General features: G+C 36.9%; 1 protein-coding gene across 3 annotated transcripts in view; it reads left to right on the top strand.

Moving 5' to 3' along the window:
- RSU1 (Ras suppressor protein 1) overlaps window positions 1-15,656 on the top strand; it is a 221,653-nt gene that overhangs the window by 59,530 nt on the left and 146,467 nt on the right. For all 3 annotated transcript variants that reach the window (XR_007947648.1, XM_051961301.1, XM_051961300.1), the window contains 3 exons: window positions 1,726-1,844; window positions 3,645-3,727; window positions 4,000-4,114. Coding sequence is in view for 2 of the 3 variants with exons in the window: in XM_051961301.1 (XP_051817261.1) it covers window positions 1,726-1,844; window positions 3,645-3,727; window positions 4,000-4,114 (317 nt within the window). In the remaining variant the exon portion in view is untranslated. The remainder of the gene's footprint in view (window positions 1-1,725; window positions 1,845-3,644; window positions 3,728-3,999; window positions 4,115-15,656) is intronic.

The following is a 15,656-nucleotide window of genomic DNA, read 5'->3' as shown; positions in this document are numbered from 1 at the left end:
CTAAGCTACATTTTTCTTTCAGGCTTTGCTTTTACATGTTTTGGAGTAATTTTCTTCTTCTGGATATGTTTTTTGAACATCTGTCACTATGATGGTTTCTTTTTATTTGTATGTTTGTTTTTTTCTCATTTGTTCATTTTTCCAGCCTATTTCCTGATAACCGACTTTATGTTAGGGCCTATCTTTGCATACTTTGAGAGAGAATGTCTAGAATAATCTCGTTGCTGCTTTCTTGAGGATTTTGAATTTTATGTTACTCTAGGACAGGGGACCCCAAACTTTTTAAATAGTTCACTGTCCCTCAGACTGTTGGAGGGCCAGACTCACAGTAAAAACAAAAACTTTGTTTTGTGGGTCTTTAAATAAAGAAACTTCATAGCTTTGGGTGAGGGGGATAAACGTCCTCAGCTGCCACATCTGGCTCATGGGCCGTAGTTTGAAGACCCCTGGGACCTTAGGGACACTTCAGGCACGTAACTTGTAAACCCCTGTGTTTACAAGTGTTCCCTAAGTGGCCTGATCCAATGAAAAGTGATGTTGGTTCCCCTGGTTTGAGCTCTGCAAGTTCCTGACCTGAACTTGAGTCTGAGCAACATACCTGTGAGTTTGTCCCATTAGAGTTCCAGTAAACTGCTCTTTTTCTCAGCCACTATCAGTCAACTGGAAAGCTCTGCTAGTTCAAAGTGACAGAACTGCTGTTTTCCTTTGGTCTGGCCTGGAATTTCTGAAGCGTGCTTCAGACTGGGATAGGATTGGAAATGAGGCTTGGCTTTGCTCCTGAGGCTCACCACCAGTCCTCCTTGGAGTTCTACCCTTAGATTCAGTCTGCCCTGGATCTATGACCCAGAATTGGGTGATGGAGCATAGAGCAACCAGTTTGCAGTTCTTCTTAAGCCTTAATAAGTCTAGGTCACCATTTTCTGGGCTTGGGATTCTTTTTTAACCTTGGCTAGCTGACTCCATAAGACCATTCGTGCTTATACTCCATTTCCCTGATCTCTCTCTATCTGTTTTCCTATGCCAACCCAGACTAGAGAAATATATATATTTTTTTCTCCTTGGATTTTTTGATCAGAACTTGCTCTGGTATGTTTTTTTAGTTCTATCTGAAGAATATGGGGTGAAGTCTAACTATACTTCTTTTACTACCTTGGCTCCCAGTCAAGTATGCCAGTTTTCATAACTTCAAGTTTTTTGATATATGAATAATGTGATATATAATACAATAACATATCTATATAAATGTATAATATGTATGAACAAAATAAAGTTTATTTAATTGAAAAACTAAAAAAGTGATCTTAAGATTATAATGTGTTTCCAAACTATATTTATATAGGTATATATAACTTGTTTAATGGAATAAGGAGAGAATGTGATTTTATGATTGATATTCATAAAGGGCTTTGAGATCTTAGAGTATAAGAGTGCTGGATTTGTAGTATGAAATTCTGATTGATTCTTACTGCCTTTTTAACTTAAAGCAAGTCATTTCCTCCCCCTTCCCTCATCTCTATCCCCACTCTATCCCCACCTGCCTTTCCTTACCTTGAAATAGATGGACTTTAAGATGTCTTTTATCATTCAATCCATTGTATTAACCTGTGACACAGGTGTAGGATACATAGCAGTGTAGAAGCAGTTGGCTAATGAAATGTTATATTTCTAAGCCTGCTATTTCCATATTGCCTAAACATTTGCTTCTTCTTTTTTTCACTTTTAAAGTATGAACAGGCTAAACACTTTGCCCCGAGGATTTGGCTCTTTACCAGCCCTGGAGGTCCTTGACTTGACATATAACAACTTGAATGAAAATTCTCTTCCTGGAAACTTCTTCTACCTTAGTAAGAAACTTTTTATTCTATAAATCTTTTTTAAAAGGCACTTTGCGTTCTGAAAGTGAAATTTATTTGATAGAGCCCAAACTCCAAGAGAAATTATTGGATATATATTTTTTTCTTCCCAGGGTCCTTTTGAATATTCCTCCATAGCTCAGCAGTATGTATATTTGATCTATAGTTACCTGACACTGTTGGGCCAAAGTGGACTTGCTTGGTAATGGCGTATTAACTTTCTGTTATGGAATATTTTTCTGAGTATGATCAAATCACATATTTAGCTAAAAAGGGTGAAGAATTTGACTTTCATCTTAGGGAACATATATAACAAAAGACTCTCCCTGTCATGTGGCTATTAACTCCTTTATGGGATCTGCCACAAAAGGACATTCTAAACTATTCTGAATATAAATTTTTCTAATGAGCTCTTTAAAGCATTAAATATTTCCCAGCCAAGATTATTATTTTAAAAATTTAGGAGAGTGTCTTTGAATTTGGCGATTTTGTATAAAAGCACAGTTGATGACTCGATGATGTACAAGGTCCTATCATAGGGTCATACAGTTACATTTCTTGTGCAGAGTTGATAGCTACATTTTGCCAAACCTGAGAAAATGTAGCCTAGTCTTAATTAAAAACTGAATTTGATGAGTGGCCTGGGTCTGCTGCTGTTGGGAATGGAGGCTTTGTGTTAATATTCTATTATGTTTAGCTAAGAGTTGGCTTATATACAGCTTAAATAGATTAATCTTTGTAGCACATAAGAGACAGCATAGTTCAGTAGATACCTGCTAAGAGTCTAGAAAACTTGGGTTCAAGGTTTACCTCTGACAAATGTTGGCTCAGACCAGTCACTTAACCTCCCAGTTCCCTAGGCCATTCTGAGATTTGAAGGTTCAGAGGAGTTGATGATTGGCATCAATGGGGGGATTTACCAAACCAGGTGATTTCCACATTTTTGTCTAAATCCTCAGCCATTTCCCCTCCACCAGAAAAAAGAAAAGAAAAGAAAAGAAAAGAGAAAAGGAAAAAAAAGAAACATTCTGCCATAATAAAATGCTAGCTAGATTGAATACAAAGTAGTCTTTGTCTTTTTTGATGATTTATATTACATTTAAGGATTTTGTATTTAAGGGTTATTATTATAACTAAAAAGGAAAGTTCATTGTACAATAGTGTTAAAAAAAATAACTTCTGGTTATTGAGACAGATTCTGAATAAAGAATAGTTTCTTATATTTGATCCTTCTTATTTCATTACTCCTCTGTCCTCTTATTTTTTTCCCTTTGAAGTAGTGTAAAATAATAATAGTAATTAGTCTGCATGGAAATGAGGCCAGAAAATTATAATCTTCATCATTAGTGTACTGTTGTCATGGTTGTATTTACAGTCGTTTCATACAGGATTCTAGGTGCTCTAGATAGCAATAAGCAATGGGCAAGACCCATTGTGTAACTTAGATGCAAATGGACCGATAAATGGGCATGAGAGCAATAGAGAGTAATATCTGTCTTTTCTGAAAGCCAGCATGCTGAAACGAGGTGCCCCAGACTGCTCAAGCCGAGCATGGTAGGAACTGCTAATTGTGTCCGTCCATTCAGATATAGATGTCTTCCTGCCCACAGCAGCAGTACAATAAGGCAGTAAATCTGAATTTGACCTGCTTCTTATGATTGCAAGCTCTAGGTATGTCAAAGGCTTTTCACTGAGTCAGGGTTATTAATCAAACCCGACTCTCTTATTGATCAGACCTCAAATGGTTGGGTTCTGTGCCACCCTGTTTATATATTGCTGTTTAATTTGCAGCCACCCTGCGTGCACTTTATCTAAGTGACAACGATTTTGAAATCCTGCCGCCAGATATTGGGAAGCTCACAAAGTTGCAGATAGTAAGTAATTTATCTAAATTCTTAGAAAATCAATTCACTTTCGCAGCTCTTGTAGGAGTAGAATCAAGTCAATTTGAGAAGTCGTGGGGTTTGTTTTGCCAGGAATAAACCACTACACCTGATACTGTTTCTTGTTTATCTGCAAGACACTTGTAAATAAATTGAAAGGATTGAGCGGCGGGAGGAGAGAGAGGGCAAGGAGGAGGACGAGAGTTTCTGTGGTGTGCTTCTTTGTGGGAAAATTGTTCTGACAACTTTGTATTTTCTTGTAGCTCAGCCTTAGGGATAATGATCTGATATCTCTGCCAAAAGAAATTGGGGAACTCACCCAGCTGAAGGAACTACACATCCAAGGGAACCGCCTGACTGTCCTTCCCCCTGAGCTCGGTAAGGCTGTAGATGAATGAATGGATTGAATGTCGCGTCGAAGTAATCATTCTCCCTGCATGGCTTCTGGAATCAGCCCCTGATCTCTCTGAGGCTTAGGACATGCTCCCAGCACACTCATGACTTGTGCTACAAGTAGTCAGGTACAAGGCAAACTCCGGGGCTTTTCTTGCGGATCATCAGAGAGCTGCTCCTGTCCTGGAAGCAGCTGCTCCTGGTAGGGATCACTTAGTCCACTTCCTTCCTTCTCTGCCTCTTGCCTTCCCCAAAGTAATTAATAACTGCTTAAGGATAAGGCCCTTTAGGGCTCTAAATACATTTAGAGATAAAATGGGAAGGAAGAGCCCAGGACTTAAAGTGAACCCTCAAGTTCTAGCGTCCCAGCTCTGCCCTTTGCCATGGTGGGCAAATACAACGCCTTGTATTCCGGCTGTGCTGCTTGTTACCTGTGTGACCTCTCCTCTCGCTGCTCCATTTTCCACATCTTTAAAAGGAAGGCATTGGACTAGGTGACTTCTTGGATCTGGGGTCCTTTCTACTTCTAAATTCACAGTTTTGATCTTATGTGAGCTTAGTAGCCAGGAATCCTTATTCTCTGTGAACATTTCATCACCTGCAGTAGAAGATTTTGGTAATGCTTTTTGCGTTGTAGACTCTTGTGAGTATCAAATAAAGTAATGGATCTAAGGCTTGTGGAAAACAGTGTTGGGTTATATGTATGATGTTGATTATTGCCATTGGTCAGTCAACTTAATCTATCAGTTGTCAGATATGCAAATAAACCCTATTTGGGGGAGGATTTTTTCAATCAATTCAAAAGGTATTTATTGAATATAAGACAATATATTAAGTAGATAAAAAAAATGGTAAGCACTGGATATACAGATTTAAATTTGGAACAATCCCTATACTTAAAGAGCTTATTTTCTAATTGAAAAAAAACAATATATCCAGCAGGGGCCAATGGAAAAGCTAGGTGGTCTTTTAGGGTACATTGGCAAGGTAGATAGGTAACAAAGAACAGGATTCTCTAGCATTAGTGAAACAGTGTATGGTAGGGCCCAGGAATCCATAGGTTGCATCAGCAGAGCAGATGGTAAGGCCCAAAGGACCTGAAATTTTTTGAAAAATGTAAGATTTTTTTTTTAAAGTGGGAGAGACAACATTTACAATCACTGAACTTGCAGTTGAGTTAGGGAAACAAGACATAAAAGGACAAAAAAGTAAAAAATAAGTTAGCTAATTAAATTAAATTAAGCTCATTATTATTTACTACAACTATAGAAAGGTGTCATTCAATAAACATTATTAAGTACTTACTGTATGCCAATCATGTTATAAGAGAGTATGTGATAAATTGGCTGAATTTTTAAGTTTTAAGATAATCATTAATGTTGAGACCAAAGAAAGTTTTGCTTTGGGTAGGATGGCCTAAGAGTTGGGGTTTGAATTGAGTCTCGAAAAACAGGAATGAGTTAGCTGGGTGGTAGAGAGAAGGGTAGAACAGTCAACAAAAGCATAGTATTGGGGAAGCAGGTTTGCTTGGAACAAAGTATTTGGAAAAATTAATAAATGTAGGTTGCCTATTATGAAAGGCATTGAATGACAAGCTCACACTTCTTTTCTTTGTAGGCCATGGGGGATTCCATTGTAGGTTTCTAAGCAGGAGATTAGAGGCTAAAATTGCTATTCTGTTCATGTTAAAGATTCATTTTAACATCACGATTAGTTGTACTTTGGCCTCTCTTAAAAGAGAAGAAAGGGGAAGAACACTTTTTGTTTGAAATTTAGATTTTTAACATGGAAGTTCCCTGCTGACTAGTGAGTGTTAGTGGCTCACTTTGGCCACCATTCCAGGCTTCCTGCATATGGCAGCTCTTCATGCACTCTATGCCCCAACCATCCTGGCCTTCTTGCTGTTCTGATCACCCTGCGGTCCTGTCGGTGTGCCCTTGCATTAGCTGTTCCCTCTGTCTCCCTCTCAGAATCCCCATTTTCTTTAAACCTCAGCTCAAGGACTACCTTCTATATGTAGCCTTTCTCATCTCTACTATCCCTCCCTTAGCCACTTTCAGTATCTCCCCAAATTGTTTTGCATATGTTATGTATATGCTTGTGTATGTATGTGTGGTCTGCCTCAATAGAATATAAACTCCTTGAGGACAGATAGTATTTTCCCTTTTGTATCCCCAGTGCTTAGCATTATACCAATTGCTATTTATTTGCAACACATAAATAAATGCTTGTTGATTGATCCAGAATAGTTGGACCAGTATGTAGTTCCACTAAGTGTATTTGTGTTTCCACTTTTCCATATTCTCTGTTGACTATTGCCTATTGCATTGACTGTTTTCATCTTTTATCATCTTTGCTCATTTAAGGTAGAGCCTCAAAGATGTTATGCTTTGAGCTTCTTTTATGAGGAGTGATTTGGAGCAGTTTTTGTTAGGGATGTCAACTTTCAGTGTTTTTTTGGACAACTATTTGTTCATATTCTTTGGCTTTTTCTTCACTAGAAAATGATTGTCCATCAGATATTTGTGTTCTATGTTATTTGGATGAATTCTTATCAGAGATATTTATTTAATGCATATATTTTCCCCCAATCAACAATTTTCCTTATTATCTTATTTTTGTTTATTTAGATTATGTAAAAGCTTTTTAATTTATTATAATTAAAATTTTGTTTTATGTTTTATGGTTGCTTCTGCCCCTTGATTAGTTAAGGCTTGATTTTTTTATAAATTAGAGTCAATTCTCTCTATATTTTGGAAACGAGGCCTTTATCAGAACCTTTGACTGCAAAAATGTTTTCCCAATTTATTGCTTCCCTTCTAATCTTGTCTGCATTAGTTTTGTTTGTACAAAACCTTTTCAATTTGATATAATCAAAATTTTCTATTTTGTGATCAAAAATGATCTCTAGTTCTTCTTTGGTCACAAATTCCTTCCTCTTCCACAGGTCTGAGAGGTAAACTATCCTGTGTTCCTCTAATTTATTTGTAATCTCATTCTTTATGTTTAGGTCATGAACCCATTTTGACCTTATCTTGGTGTATGGTGTTAAGTGTGGGTCGATGCCTAGTTTCTGCCATACTAGTTTCCAATTTTCCCATCAATTTTTTTCAAACAATGAGTTCTTATCCCAAAAGTTGGGGTTTTGGGATTTGTCAAACACTAGAGTATTAAGGTTATTGACTATTTTATCCTTTGAACCTAACCTATTCCATTGATCAACTAATCTATTTCTTAGTCAATACCAAATGGTTTTGGTAACTGCTGCTTTATAGTATAATTTTAGATCTGGTACAGCTAGGCCACCTTCATTTGATTTTTTTTTTTCATTAATTCCCTTGAAATTCTTGACCTTTTGTTTTTCCATATGAACTTTGTTGTTATTTTTTCTAGGTCATTAAAATAGTTTTTTAGGAGTCTGATTGGTATAGCGCTAAACAAATAGATTAGTTTAGGTAATGTTGTCATCTTTATTATATTTGCTTGCCCTATCCAAGAGTATTTAATATTTTTCTAGTTCGTTAGATCAGACTTTATTTGTATGGAAAGTGTTTTGTAGTTTTGCTCATAAAGTTTCTGATTTTCCCTTGGCAGATAGATTCCTAAGTATTTTTATACTATCAGTAGTTACTTTAAATGGAATTTCACTTTGTAACTCTGACCGTTGGAGTTTGTTAGTGATATATAAAAATGCTGATGATTCTTTTCCTCTTTTTAAAACTTGTGGGATTCCTTAATCCATTGTATTCAGTTAATTGTTCTCCCACTAACTCCCACATCACTCACTCCAAACTCTCCTTCTTCCAAAGCCACAGAGACAGGCACTTCAGAGCATCTGAAAATTCAGTGATCTTCTTCTTAGTTACCAACAAACCTTGCTTCTCTGTTAATCTAGCTAAGCATGCTTCATACTTGATGGGGGGCTCTTTTCTTGGTATTTGCCCCATTTTGGCTGAAAAATGAAAGTGACTAGATTAGCCCTTACTCATTCTTCCATTATATTTACCCTTCCGTGTCACTGAATGTCTCCACTGAAGTCTGCTTTTTGAGTCAGTCAAGCTGATTTGTGTGGGACCTCACCTAGAGCCCCATGTTGGGCACCAAATATTGTGTCCTGCTTTCTAGAGCTTCCAAGTTGGGATGACAAAATGTACTGTGCTTTCTCATCACTTCTCCATTAAGATGGTATATTTTAATCACCCTGGAGTAGGGGATCAAGAAAGCACAGTATGTTTTGTCACCCCTATTTGGGGACTCTAGAAAGCAGGACACAACATCCGGTCATCCTCAATTTTTAAAAGTTTTAAAATTTAAATAAGCTTGTGTATCCATTTTTAGCTTACTGTAGTATTTTGTTTAAGAATATATAATTAATTGTAAACCTAATATCTATCAAACTAGTTTACAGGTTTCCCAGGAGTTCCTTATCAAATAGCAATTCTTCCCAAGCATTTTATATTACGAAGCTCCAAAATGTTTGAAATCACAGAATTTGAGCTTTAGAAGGGACCTTTAATGACTAATTCAACCTGTACATGAAAGGAGTATATCTTCTGCCCCTTGATTGGTTAAGGATTTTTTCCTTGATCATAACCACAAAAAGCACTTTGGTTGTTATGTCCTGCTTTCTAGAGCCCCAAGTTGGGGTGACAAAACATACAATTGCCTTCTAGAGTACCCAAGTGTTTTTTAAGGTTCTAGACAGCGTTATCCCCTGTCCTGCTGAAAACCTTAATAACTGCTCTCCATTTGGGATTATTTAAGGAAGTTGGTAGTGGACATCTAATTGTTTTAGCCTTTTTAGTATGTATTCAAGCTGTCCTGAAACATTCTTTTTGTGACTAACTCCCTAAGGTTGGTTTCAGAGGATGGCAGAAAAGGACTTACAAATAATAAAGATACTCTAATTCTTCAAGGGAAGTACCCTTTTCTCTTCTCCATTCAGGATGCCTAATACTTCTGGCATCACATTAAAAAAAAAAGGCCCATTTCAGTCAAAGCCTGTTGCATAGAACTTTAGAACAACCTAGGCATTTCCTTTATCTTGGCAAAAATCCAGATTTTTAGAATTAGGATAAGATTAAATCACTGTGTCTCCTTTAAAAAATGTTAAGTAGCACCATTTAAATGTACATTAATTCAGTGTTGGTAAACTTTATTATTATTTTTAGTTTCTAGCATAGAATTTTATTATATTTCTTTTATAATTCTGTGTAGTGTTTATTCTGAACCAAAAAGATCATTTACAGAAGCTCTTTTTTGATTCTTGTGCTAGAGCTAAGTCAAGAATATGGCCATTCAAGTCCTTACCTGCTTTGTAAGGCATTTGGTGTTAAAAACTTAGGGGGGGGGGGACACATCTTCCACCCTTATGACTACCCAAGAACTAAAGTGTAGTATACAAATATACTCAGGTTCTAGTGTAGCTCTGTGAGATGTAGGACAGACATTTTACCTCTGGGCTTCTGTTCTTTCGTTTGTACAATGGAGGACTCGCCCTAGAATAGCAGAAGGGTCTATTTCAGGTTTAAAATGCTGTGTGAAGAAGCCTAAAAATGTTAGTGTAAAAAGTTCTGGCCCCAAAAAGATTAATTCTCAGTGACCTAGAAAGTTCTGCTTTCTAAAAGGACATTCTCCAAGATGTTACTGCATTATTGCTTGCTCTCCCATTTTATTTTAGATTTCATAACTGCCAAAATTATTGTCTAAGTCTAGAAACCCTCATAATCATTTCCTTCTTTATAATCATGTTTATGTTTTGTACCTGGGAGCACAGAGACATTGTTTGACCAATAAAATTGTAGCCTATGATTTTCTGAAGAGGTGAGATCGCTTAGGAGAAGTCTCAAATCATTTTCAAAAAGGTCAGTTTGGGACCATGTTGCATGTGATATTGATGTTACTAAGTTGTTAACTCCATCAACTGGAATTCTATTTTCTCTTTTGTTTCTCCTACAAAGCCAGAATAATCTTTGACTACTAGAAGGTGAATTGTTCTGTAGTAGAAATTATCCAATATAGGAGGATTAGTGAGATCTTTCCCTGCTTGGATCCTCTTTTCTGAGTCATAAAGAACATGTACTCTACTTAACTTCAGATCTTAATGAAGCTTTGAATTTGGCCCTAATTATAATTACAATTACATAGAATGCAATTTAGGAATCTTTTATGAAGTTGATAACTTCATCGTGGAGTGTTACAGTTGGAAAGCAACCTTCAGGACCAAAATATTTTACAACTAAGAAAACTGAAATGAGATAGCCCTTAGTTTGTTTTTTTGGTAACTGACCCTAAGAACTGATGTGACTTGGCCCCAGTCACAGAACTCTAGTCAGTGACAGAGCAGGGATTCGAACTGAGGTTTTCCATTTATATCCAATGATCTTTCCACTGTATAAACATGGCCTGTTTCTTTATGAGTGCTTCATTGTGCATTTACAAGTCTGTCCAAATGTTTTCTGTTCTTGTTACTCTTTTGTCTCTTTTTTTGGTTTGGAGCAGATGCTTGTGGGTTTTTTATTCTTTTAGAATACTCATTTCTTAAAGCCCAATTTTAAAATGTTCCCCCGCCATATTTTTCATTGCATTCCCATTCCATGGATAATGGAATTTTTTTTTCCCTTTTTGCATCTAAGTTTTTAGGTTGTGTCATTGGTTACTTTTCTCGATTTTGTTGTTGTTTTTGTTTTTTCATGCCCTGTTTTGTGTGACTCTACAAGTTTGTCTCAAATGACTGAATGATTGAATAGCAGAGTTGATGTTGAAGACTACTTTTTTTACATCCACTTTGCAACCCATTGAGCTCTTTTTCTTTGAGTGCAGACTTAAAGGTCTAGTTGGTGTCCCCATTTACTTTTGTGACAGCACGTCTCTTAGTACTGATACCTTTTTCTTACAATGCTGATGAATGACCCTTGTTCTGAACCCATCTTTTTAATTTTTTAATATGATGGTTATCAACTCTAGCCCTTTGTCACTTGACTAGTATTTAGTCATCTACTTAATATTTCAAAATATAGTATATCCATCTGCTTTCTATGATCTACTTTATTTTGTTAGACATTAGTGTCATCAAAAATTTAGAGCAGGAGATGCCATCCTGTTTTATAGTCGAACTACACACTTTCTGGGACATGTGAACTGTTTAACTGTTGTCTTGAGAAAAAGAAGTAGTGGCAGTTATTAAATAGCTCAAAAATAATTGGACTCCACTAACATAATGAAACACTTAAAAATAACATTAACCTATGTCCCTTGACTTAACATCCTTACGTGTCTTAACTTGATGCTTCTACTGAACAACTACTGATAAGACTTTTGGGCAAAATAGAGTTGACCCTTTGTTGTTCAAGGCAACACCAATAGGGGGCAAGTTTCTCTAGGTGTCACTTAGCCAAGAGAAGCTTCTAAGCACCAGATTGCCTCAGGGTGTTAAATTTGTCTGGCCCTAGCAATTCATGAAGTAAATAAAGACAAAAAAAAAAAAAATAGCCTTCCCTTTCTAGTACTGGCTTTACCTTAACTTATTCTCCTTGGCTCACTGGCCAAGAAGGGGCAATTGGAATACTTCTTGTAACCCATTGCCACTTCCAGGTTCTCCCCTCGTCTTCATCATTTGAGGTTCGTGCACTTCATATCTTCCACCTGATCAAAATCTGGGTAGCTGTTGTCTCCAGACCGCTAGTCATTTCCCTTCTTTTCTCAATGATTTTGGTACCTAGTTCATAATTTTTCTCCTAATCAACTTCTGCCCTTATCCTTGGGGACTTAATTAAGCAAACATGTTGACTCTCAGACACCCTGATCATTTCTTAATCCTATTCACTTTTTCTCTTCCAGTTTACCTAAGCCACACACAAAGGTAATCATACTTTTGTTTTTCCAATCATTCATTCATCATCAACTCCATGTTCAAGAATTGTGAAATCCTCTTATCTGGCCATAATCTATTGGCTTTCCACCTCTCCCTCTGCCCTTGCTCTTATCTACACTGTGACCGCCAATCTCTTGACCTCTTCCTATAACCTTGACCAGATTGTCTTTCCTGCGCTAGTCAATTTTTGCATTGGTGAATGAATTCAATGAGACTGTAACCTTTTCTCTTGAATCCCTGGCTCTCTTATTGTATTAGAAATTAAACCTCCGCTTTGGATCATTCCCACTGTCTGCTATCTTTAATCCTACACAGGTACTGCTGAAAGAAGGTGGACAAAATTGCTGAACTGTTCAGGCTGGGTCCACTACAAATTTATGTTTAACTCCCTCAGTTGGGCTCTAGTTGTTTGGCAATCCTATTATGTGTCCCTTTTCAACTTACTCTCTTTAGTGGCTCTCCCAAACCTTGTCTTCCCTTTTTATACTCTCATAGTGCTCCTTCCCTTTTCCCCTCTCCCTTCTTTCCCTTCCCCCCCCCCAGAATCTTGCCTAACATTTGAATCCATTCACCATGAAATCCCTCTTCTCCCATCTTCCTTATTGCTCTATCACTATCTCCTTCTTTATCCTTTAAGATAGCATTAAGAATAAATTCAAGTGGATTTACTTATAGACCTATAGAAAATATTTCTAATATAATTAGCAAAAAAATTTATTAAATGCTTATCTTTTAAGACAAGAATGGAATAGTAATTGGTATTTATTAGTTGCTCAGATGAAAGGAATATTATGTACTTTTAGTTCACATTAAAAAAAAAAACTTTTAATTCCTCTTTATTTTTACATTACAATTGATTCTTAATGTTTTGCTCCCTTTGCTCAGTGAGCTTTTGTAATGACCGCGTATTTAAAATCAGCCGGAGTCAGGAATTCAGGTTAAGGGAAAAATCTTCAATCTTTATTGAAGTGAAGAGGTGGAAAAAGATTGTGATAGAAATATGGGCAAGAAGGATTGTGATAGCAATATGGGCAGCTGTGACAGGAAGCCAGCTAGGAGAGAGAGACCTGAGCTGAAAAAACTGGCGCAATGGCAATGCGAGTAGTCTCTCCTTCCCCTTCCTTTTCCACTCCCCTGCCTCCACCCACCAAAATCGTCATTTCCTATACAGCACATCAGGACTTGCACAAGGAGTGGGCGGGGGTCATTCTTTCTCCAAGCTTATATATTAATAGAGTATGGTCCAATTACTATTTAGCCTCATGTGCTTGGGACCTCAGTGCATCAACCCTAGCCTCAGCCCATTACAAGCTTTCCCTTGTAAAGAAGGGAAAATACTTGAACAAAATCAATGAGCATCTTGACTCTCTGACTGGGATATGCAGTATTCTCGGGTTCATAGACTTGAAGCTTGATGAAAAAAAAAGCATATTTCCTTATCTCTTTTCTGAAGCCAATTTTAGCCCCTTCTCCCCTCAATTTATGGTGTTGTTTCATTTCCATATTTTCATTTAAGTTCCTGTAGTCATTTTATATTTATTTATATGTATGCATATGTGTACTGCCTTTCATTGTGCATCGGTTTTTACACATTTTCCTAATTTTTTTTGAATTCCTTCTATTTGCAATTTTTTATGGCGCAATAATATTCCATGTCATGGTTTGTTTAGCCATCTGTCCAACTTTGTTTCCAGTTTTTTGCTTCTCAAAAAAAAATTTTTCTTTGAATAATTTGGAATGTGTGTATGTGTACGTGTAACACACACACACAAGCATACATTTTTCCTTTCATTATAAATTTGCCCTCCTTGGTACACATCCCTAGCAATGGGATCTCTGGGTCACAGGGTGTAGACATATATCCAAATTATTTTTTCAGAATGATAGGATCATTTCACAACTCTACCAGTAGTGTACTGACTTCCCACAGCCTCTCAAGCATTGACATTTTCTATCTTTTGTTACCTGTGCCTCGTTGCTGCATGCCTTATATTTTTTATTATTTTGGTCTCTGCCTATGATTATCAGCAGAGAGAATTCATGTTTTGCAAATATCTTCCAGCAATGTATATTAGAAAATTCATCTGTGACTTACATTCTCAAAGAGTTCTCAGCCAGTGAGGTATTAAACAACTTGACCACATCCACCTAGCAGTATGTGTCAAAGCTAAAATGTGTACCTCAGTCTCCCTTATTCCAAAGCTGGTCCTTCCAGCCCTTATTCCACACTCTTAGAACAAATTTCTATTATTCTTGTAAATGTTTCTAGAGCTCTCAATAGTTACATGATATATAGATGACAGAAGGTGATGATTTAGTATATGGCTCTCATTTGTTTTTCCTGTGGAAATCTGGGGAAAATTCTTGCACTATTAGGACTTTATAAAATTTAAAACTTTTAACTTCTCCTTATAGACATGTGGCATTTTCTTGTTTTTTATTTCTTTTTAATAGAACATAATAGACTGTGCTCTTTGATTCCCTGTGGTAACAGTTGATAATCAAGACCTGTTCCTGCCAGGCATGTACATGACATTTTGAGCAGGCCCCACTCCAGATGTTCTGTGTCTGTGGATCTTTGCACGCACAACTGGCTCTAAATGTGGGTTTTAAAAATTGCTAAGTGAATGATTTTCCCACCTGGTGAATTATCGCCTTAAAAGGGATGGGGAACTACAATGCATAAACCTTTTCTCTTTCTTGTTGTTATAAATTTCAAGGAGCCCACTGTCAGGTTCAGCATGATTGAACATGGGCATCAATATAGATTAGCACCAGCTGGTAAAGTTTGCCACATTTTGCAGTGATCACACGTTCCTTTTGTTTAACAAAGAGCCAATGAGAGTCTTTTTGGAAGAAAGGTTGGTGGAATTGATTGGTTACTTTTCTAATTTTCTGTTGGAGAAATTCTTCTCACCATAAATGTATATCAACAACCACCTTCAGAAACATTTAAACCTTTCCCCCTATATCAGATCATTTATACACAAGAAGCCAAGAATTGCCATGTTGGGTCAAATAAGCCCTGGCCCTCTTCCTTATGGTCAATCCCAGTTTATCCTATCTGCTTTTAGTAGCTCACTCTTGGTCTCTGGTGTGCTTTTGTTTCATATTTGTTATTTCATAGGTAAGGAAACTGCTCTGAATGTTATAGTCTTAGAGGGCATCCTAAGCCACTGAGATCCACTTACCAGGATCATACAGTGTAGTCAGGGCAGACTTGTATATCAATAAATGATATATCCTTAAATTTTTTGAAATCCTTCCTGAACCTATTTATATTTTCATCCTTTCAACACCTCTTTTGGTGATGTTTTATCAATTTACTCTTAGCTGTATTAAATTCTTTTACTTAACCTACAGTTATTTCTTCCAGGCTTAAAGAGCAATCCATCCCTTCCATATTTATATTTCTTAATTTAATGATCAGGCTCTTCTTCCTGTGTCCATATTCTTATCTGATATTCTAGACCTTCATCTTATCTCCTCAACTCTGTTAATCCAGACTTGGTTTTATTCTTCTCACTGGACCTTAAGTTAGTTAAATTGCCTGTGTTTGGCCCTTTATTCACAATACCTTCTGGATATGTTGGTGGATCCTGTGGGCCACAACTCCCTGTTAGACCAGAGATTTTGGAGCCTAGTCCATGATGG

The sequence above is a fragment of the Antechinus flavipes genome, chromosome 5 (assembly GCF_016432865.1).
Source record: "Antechinus flavipes isolate AdamAnt ecotype Samford, QLD, Australia chromosome 5, AdamAnt_v2, whole genome shotgun sequence".
Taxonomy (NCBI): domain Eukaryota; kingdom Metazoa; phylum Chordata; class Mammalia; order Dasyuromorphia; family Dasyuridae; genus Antechinus; species Antechinus flavipes.
This window is presented reverse-complemented; position numbering and strand designations above follow the sequence as displayed.